This window comes from Cenococcum geophilum (assembly GCF_001692895.1).
Source record: "Cenococcum geophilum 1.58 unplaced genomic scaffold K441scaffold_69, whole genome shotgun sequence".
Classification (NCBI taxonomy): domain Eukaryota; kingdom Fungi; phylum Ascomycota; class Dothideomycetes; order Gloniales; family Gloniaceae; genus Cenococcum; species Cenococcum geophilum.
Genome location: NW_027137627.1, coordinates 326,846 through 334,105, shown reverse-complemented (window position 1 = coordinate 334,105; position 7,260 = coordinate 326,846). Strand labels below are relative to the sequence as shown.

Genomic DNA, 7,260 nt, shown 5'->3' with positions numbered 1-7,260 from the left:
CTGCATCGGGTTTGCTGAGTTCAGGAACGAATCTGCGCGATGAGTAAAGTCAATACTATAATGTGCACATTTGGTTATCCAATTCAATTTTTCGTCCTATGCTGTCACTCAGCGATTCGGTGACGCTTCCACGAGAATACACATCGACTCGCCGTCCCTAGCTTATGAAGAGTTGCTGAGTCTGAGATCTCACCGAAATACTCATCGCCTCGCCACCTTCCTCATACCGCACACTCGTTGACTCGGAGGCTTTCATACCATGTGCTGAGTCGCCACTCCTTCATATAAACACACACCGTAGAGACGGCAAGTCGTTGCTTCTTCTCATAAATATTTACCGAGTCGGAGGCCTTCGAAATCCACAGCGACTCGTAGTCCTTCTTTATAAAGGATAACTCGCCGAGTCGCCGACACCTGCCATAGGAAGCCTTGCCGGGTCGAAAACACCAGCCTGTTAGCGCTCGTTGAGTAAATTTGGGCTTACGTGAATATTCGGCACGTTACTTCTAGACTACACACCAGTTTGCATAGCTGACTATGAGTGGAGCTTCTCTTTACATCACTTGCCTTTTTAAGTCTCGAGGGTGACGCTTGGATACCTCTGTTGCGTTTGGTTAGACTTCTGTTCGTTGGGAATGAATGCATGTGCCGAGCGGATTTTAGATTTGTGGCAATAACGGCCACCACCGAAAGCAGAGAGGAGGTGCAGCTGTGGAAATTCTTGCTTCTGTGAAATTAGCATTGTTAAACTTCTCCTTCACATGTTAATGCACTCTTTGCGTACCCCTATTCACCACGCGTAATCGTTTCTTAGCCCAGTCGACGTCGCCTTCCATTATTGTACAAAAACCTTTTCTGTTCTGTACCAATTCGATTCATTAAGAGAGTACTACACAGCATGCGCTCGTAACTTTATAACAATCCCTTTAAACCTTCAAGACCACCGCATTACTCAAATTTGTCACAATGGGAGCTCAAAAACACTCTCTGGCAGCCAAAAAATCAAGCTACAATCTTTTAATCGATTGGTGAACTAAATTGCGCATCGGTTACTATTCCGCCAGCTCGTTGGTAGAGCTTTTTTTTTTACGGCTAGGCATTGAGTTGCCAATCCATGTGGCTTCCATTATCTAACTCGCCCCCAGAGACCTTTTCAGATGGCGCAGGAGAAAGGAGAAGAAAACTCAGAAACTACTCCGGCTGCCAGGGCATTGCCAGCTTACAGTCATGTCAGTGCTGCTGAATTGAACGAGGTGGAGGACCTACGAAATCAAATGGACCAGCACGCCAGGTCACTAAAAAGCCTCACCGATGTAGATGGCTCGTTTCCGGAACGCGATGATGTATACGCTTTTAGCCACGTGGAATCTGCGTACCTTATTGTATTTGGGTTGCGCGGATGGAGCAGAACTCGGAACATGGACTAGATTGACCGAATCCAGTGTGTTCGACAGGCAATCAATCGCAGGCAGGGACCCCCGGTTGCGATTGATTGGCCAAAACCCTGGTTNTNATTGATCGACTGATGAGAATTAGCTGATTGATTGCGATTGATTGAGATTGATTGCCAAGAATTACCCAATTGGGTAGTCCGTGATAGAGAATCTAGGTACTAGATTTTTTGGCAGAGCTTCGCCTTATATAGTAAATATATACTCCTTATTCATCCTCAACCTTTTCTATATACCCTTTATTTAAGGATAGCGGTAGAGGGACGCCCCCTAATTAATACGTGGATACCCCCCACTTATTAAGTTTAGACGCTTCCTTATTAAGTTAGAATATTACGTGCATTTAACTTGTTTACACCATATCGCGAAAATTAAAGTGCCCGCTATAATAGCTATAACATCACGATTAAGTTTTAATTTTAGTTATAGTATAAATTTAGATCGCGCCTAAGCCAATTAATTGGATTATATGGTGCTTTGTAAGGCGCTACGTAAACTTATTTAGGTGCTGCTACCTCTGCTTAATATCTACGAACTGCCTCTACGAGCACGGCCGCACTCGCGCCGGCGCCGGCGCCCACGCCCACGCGTAGTATCACTAGTATTCTGTTTAAATGCTAATAGCTTGCGATAAGCCAATATATTAACGCGAACAAAGCTAGCCGGGTAGCTACGGCGGCGTTTAACAGTTAGAGGCTGAGGTGGGGATAGGTAAGGCAAATATAAGGTGGTGTTTTGGGTACGGGCGCGCAACGGTCGCGTACTAATGCAGATGCAAACAACTTAAATTTATGTAATATTCTAACTTAATTAGGAAGGAACTAAACTTAATAAGTGGGGGGTGTCTATGTATCAATTAGGNGGTATCNCTTTACCGCTGTTTTAAGTAAATACAGCTAAAACGCGTTTTAGTAGCAGACTATACTAAACCTATTAATCTTGGCGTATTTAATTGCTATATTCCCAAGCAATTTAATTAGATTAATACTGTATATCTTAACACCAAAAGTCTATTACAAACCACCTCTGTTAGTGAGATTTTATATCAATCAATCGCAGGCGCTTGATGAGAAATTCATGGTTGCGATTGATTACTTGATGACAATTCCTGGTTGCGATTGATTGATTATTAATCAATCAATCGCAGGCGCGCTCGTTGAGCGGCTTGCCTGTCGAACACACTGACCGAATCTTCCGGGGCCTCGCAAAACTTTACATCGAATCGTATCACATTTGGCTGTGCTACACGGTTGAGAATGGTATTGAGCCTATAGACGATCTAAAATCCCAAATCGCCAAAGCAGAGGAGAAGTTGAAAGCTAGCCCTACGGATACATTCTCTGTCGACTTCATTGCTGTTGCCAAAGAGTTACAAATCCACACCAATCGAGTTGACTCCCTTGAAAGACTTGACACCCGCATCCTAGAACAGGAGTATATTATTGTGGGATTTGGGGAATTGAGCAAAGCATACGAACTTGCGGAAGAATACTTGAAGATGCACATGGCACGTGAGCTTGAGGCGTTGCTTGGGGAGAAGCGCAGGGGAGTTGGTATTTAAGATAAAATATAGTCAGATTCTCCCATTTCTGGTTAGGGTAGGGAGAAAGAGGCGCAGCATTGCGAAGGGAATAAGTTAATGGCGTCCAGGCAAAGATCAGTGGTGTGGGGTTCCACAATGAGGCTGTGCAGCTGTGCTTCCTGTCCGTGCTCAAGGCTGAGCGCTTCCTGCTTTAGTTTCTCCTCACAGGACTTGTTTCTTTTAATGACAGTGCCTGCCTGTCGGGTCATCTATATTTGATCTTAAAACATCTCCATTTCTCATCGCTTATTGTGTTGCCATCACTTCAACAGGGATCTGCGGAACTACCACTCCAACCAAACTGGCCACCACGGGATGGGACTATTGAGAAGTCTTTGGTGCTGGAGAATCCCTCAGGAGCGGCGCGAAGAAATTACCCGCGAAGAAATTACCCGCGAAGAGCTTATCCAAAGGTTGGCTTTTTGCCAAGATAGCTTAAGCAGTCCACAAGAGCATTCGGAGACGGCCATCGCGCGGGTTCCAACTATGACTGGGGAAAACCAGCAATTTCACATAGATCATTCCTCTAGCTCTAGGTATGGTCAAGGAAATGCCCGATCAACAGAATCACACCTTATGAACCTTCCGGTTGAGCTTATACAACACATTGCAGCATTCGCTGACCCGCCAGCTGCTGCGGCCCTCACTCTCGTCAGCCGGCCTTTATGCGCCGTCATTGGCACGCAAGCATGGGAGAACGTTTCGAAAGACATGGACAGCCTTGAAGACAGGGAGCGGTTTCTTCTGCTCCTTGAGAGAGATTTATTGCTGTTCTGCTACTGCCCCAGGTGCAAAATCTTGCATCGGAGGTTCCTCCCGGGAGTCCCGTTCACGCCGCATCCTGTCGACAAGCATGATCGCGGTATTAACGCTTATCTCCCAAGTCCAGGAGATCACGTTCATTACCGTGATGTCCGGTCTGTGATGAAGCGGCATTTCTGGGGTAAAGAGTACGGCCAGCCCCTCAAAATCCTCTACCGCGACGTGGAGGTTCAGAAACCGAGTTATTTGATCCAGTATCACGCCCGGGCTCGAATTATTGCAGATGAGCTTATCCTCCGCATGCGCTGGAAATTGTCTAACTTGGAGCCACTCGAGCCCGTAAGTCTGGAAATATGTCCTCACCAGATTCTTCACACGACACCCTCGAACAATCGAACCATCCTTATGCATCCAGCCCGAAACGCACTAGGGAATATCATTAATTGTAAGTGGCTCCATGCACATCCAGAACGACCAAAATGTAGCCAGTGCTGGTGGCGGAGGGAGAAGAGCAAATGCACCCACATATCTAAGCAACCAGAATCTGAAGGACCGGTATCCTGCTCAATGTGCGACGGCGTTAGACGGTGTGGGCACTGTGCCACGGACTTCGAGGTCTCTGTTGTCATGAAGTCGCGGGAATGGGAGATCCACATCGACTCTTGGCTCAATCTCGGACATGGGAGCTCTCTGGATGACCCTAAGTGGAAATCTCATAAGATGGGATCGAGTGATTGGGCCTTATCTGGGGAAGGGGAAGCTCATGCCGACTCGCTGCCTCCACCAGGGAGTATTAAGCGGGCTTATTACAGCCTCGAGCCTCTGGATGATATCAAGGAGCCTTCTTGGTGGGGTCGGGGGTCGTATAATGAGAGATCATGAAGCACATGAAGCTTTCGGTCATTTATTCAGAAGTTTATAATTTGTAATTGATAATGTAACAAAGCGAAGTTCGGTTGTGGGACTGACTGTGCTGAGGTGTACGCCTCCTTGTGTTTGGCGGTAACTACGTGTCTCACTAACATCCACCGCGTCGGAACTCTTGAAAATCTTTGTATCCTTCCAAGGGAATATCCCTTGAAGGGAATATATCTTTAAGGCTCCCTCATTCTTTTCTTACCGCTTTTTCTCTGACTCATTCCCTTGTGTGCTAGCTTCACTAGGAACTAGCCATAAAGAGGCTGGAGCCATAAAAAGGCTGGCATCATATATCCTGAATGCCTGCCATGATCGTCGCTACGGAGTTCCACATGCATGTGTTCAAATTTGGTCGCGATGAGTCGAACGAAGCCAAGATGTCGGCGCTTAACTTCTTTCCTAACCTTCTCTATGGCTATTGCTCTCACCAATCACACTACATAAAAATCTGCATATTTCCACACAAAGACAAACACCATAGCCTCCAAACTCCCCGCCAGTGTGTCCAAGAGTTAGCTACGCTGTCAGCTTCGCTGCCAAGAGGCTGATAACGTAAGCAGTCAGCGAGCTTATAGAGTTGTGACAGTCAGTCAGCTATAAAACTGCAGCTAGCTGGCAGCTCGCTGTCTTGGCGGTAAGATTTGGTAGTAAGTTAAAGCTTTTATTAGAAGTTAAGGATATTTAGACCTTTAGCTAAGATCTAGTTAAGCTTACTAGTAAATATAAATACTAAGTTGTTAATAAGCGGTTACTATTAGGTAAAGCTCCTATATTACTAATATAAAAGTATAAAGTAATCCTTTTTTAATACGGTCTTTTAGGAAGAAAGAGGCTCTAGTTTAAAGACTACGCGTTTTACTTATAATTAGTAGTAATAATTATATTAATAACTATATAAAATTAAAGCATAACCTTATTATTAACTCTAAAAGTTATAGTAGTTATAAACGCTAGCCGTTTTAGACAGCTAACTATATTTATATATATATTAATTAAATAATTCTATAAGATATTACCTTCCGTTAAGGTATAAGTCCTTTTATACGCGCTCTACTAATATCTAACAGTCTTTAGATCTAGGACTATATTATAAAGGCGCCTATATTACTAAGCAATTAGATTAAAACTATATTTAAATAGTAACGTATTAATAATAAAGACCTCCTTCTTACTATACTTAGTAAAATTAATCTTATNTATTATATCTAGATATCTATAAATAGAATATTACTACTTAGTATTGTAGCTTATTTTATTAATAAAGGTAAAAGGCTTTAGTACTTTTATGCCTTTTATAACTATAAGTGTATAATTATAGTACCTGTTATACCAAACGCGTGCTTACGCGTTCGGTACACTAGGTACGCGTTTACGCGTTCAGTGCACCAACCACTCGCTTACGCGTCTGGTGCACTTATAAAGCACTAACTAATTAGGGGGGAGGNGCATCAGTATATAGACTACGTAGTCTACTTTATATAATCGACAGTCACCATCCAAATAAGCATACAATACTACATGTATTTCGTGCCCGTAGATATAACTTACTCGTGCTATTAAGTTAGTACAAACACTAATTAGTAAGCGCGCACAGATTAGCAATTACTTAATACCTCCCCCCGAGCGATACTTGATAGCAACTACCCGTTTAGACTTCTAGTACGACCTACTAGAAGGTTAGAAGTTGGGGATTATGGACTTATCTCTAACTCTATATACTTATTTAAGTCTTAGTATAGTTTACTAGAAGTATAATAGACGTGAATATAGACCTATACGGAACCCCCTACCCTTAAACCTTAAACCCCTATCCCTACTACACCCTCTTTTAATACCTCTAACGTCTTTTCAGACCCCTTACGGAGACCCCCTACCTTTTTACAAACTACTACGGACCTATTAAGACCCCTTACGGATACCCTTACCCTTCTACGAACCGCTATGGACATTAACCGCCTTTACGGACCACTATAAGACCTCTTCCACCCACTGCGTACTATACTACACTATATAGTATAGCAGACCTAAGGAAGTAAGTCGATAAAGGCTAGGAAAAGTGGAGGTAGGGAGTTAACCTTACGTCCATACCTAACGTTAACAACTATATTAAATTTAAAGTTCTTAAATATAAATATTTCAAGCTTATAAACGTCAACCTATAGGAGCAATACTAGAAAGACTTCGCGGACTTTACGGAAGCTATCTTTAAAGTATATAACCCTACTACCATCCGTAACCTACGGACCCTCTTACGTAACTAAGGTATATAGGTTAAAAGGAATAAACAAGTTACTGTTGTATAGTCCTTATATAATATAATACACAAGAAGGACTAAACGGAATAGACTAAAGAGGAAATCCTAGACCAGTTCTAAGAAACTAAGGAACTCTTTGCTTTTTTTAAACTTAATATAATTACTAGTCTTATACCTAACCTACTTAACCAAATTCGTCCTATAAACCTAAGCAGTTTTAGAATTAATTTTACGGGCTAAAGTATACCTAGTACTTAAGTTACGGACTGTAATACCCCCGCAAACCAAAATA

The 7,260-nt window shown here is 43.0% G+C and overlaps 2 protein-coding genes across 2 annotated transcripts; one reads left to right on the top strand and one right to left on the bottom strand.

Moving 5' to 3' along the window:
- Positions 1 to 2,630: 2,630 nt before the first annotated feature.
- K441DRAFT_315088 (uncharacterized protein) lies at positions 2,631 to 3,153 on the bottom strand. Its single transcript, XM_067641130.1, has one exon. It carries the CDS (start codon positions 2,955 to 2,957, stop codon positions 2,694 to 2,696), a length of 264 nt encoding a protein of 87 aa, XP_067497831.1. The 5' UTR covers positions 2,958 to 3,153; the 3' UTR covers positions 2,631 to 2,693.
- Positions 3,154 to 3,348: 195 nt separating this feature from the next.
- K441DRAFT_681962 (uncharacterized protein) lies at positions 3,349 to 4,677 on the top strand (the record flags this gene model as incomplete). Its single annotated transcript, XM_067651524.1, has 1 exon — positions 3,349 to 4,677. One exon carries the CDS (start codon positions 3,349 to 3,351, stop codon positions 4,675 to 4,677), a length of 1,329 nt encoding a protein of 442 aa, XP_067497830.1.
- Positions 4,678 to 7,260: the final 2,583 nt, after the last annotated feature.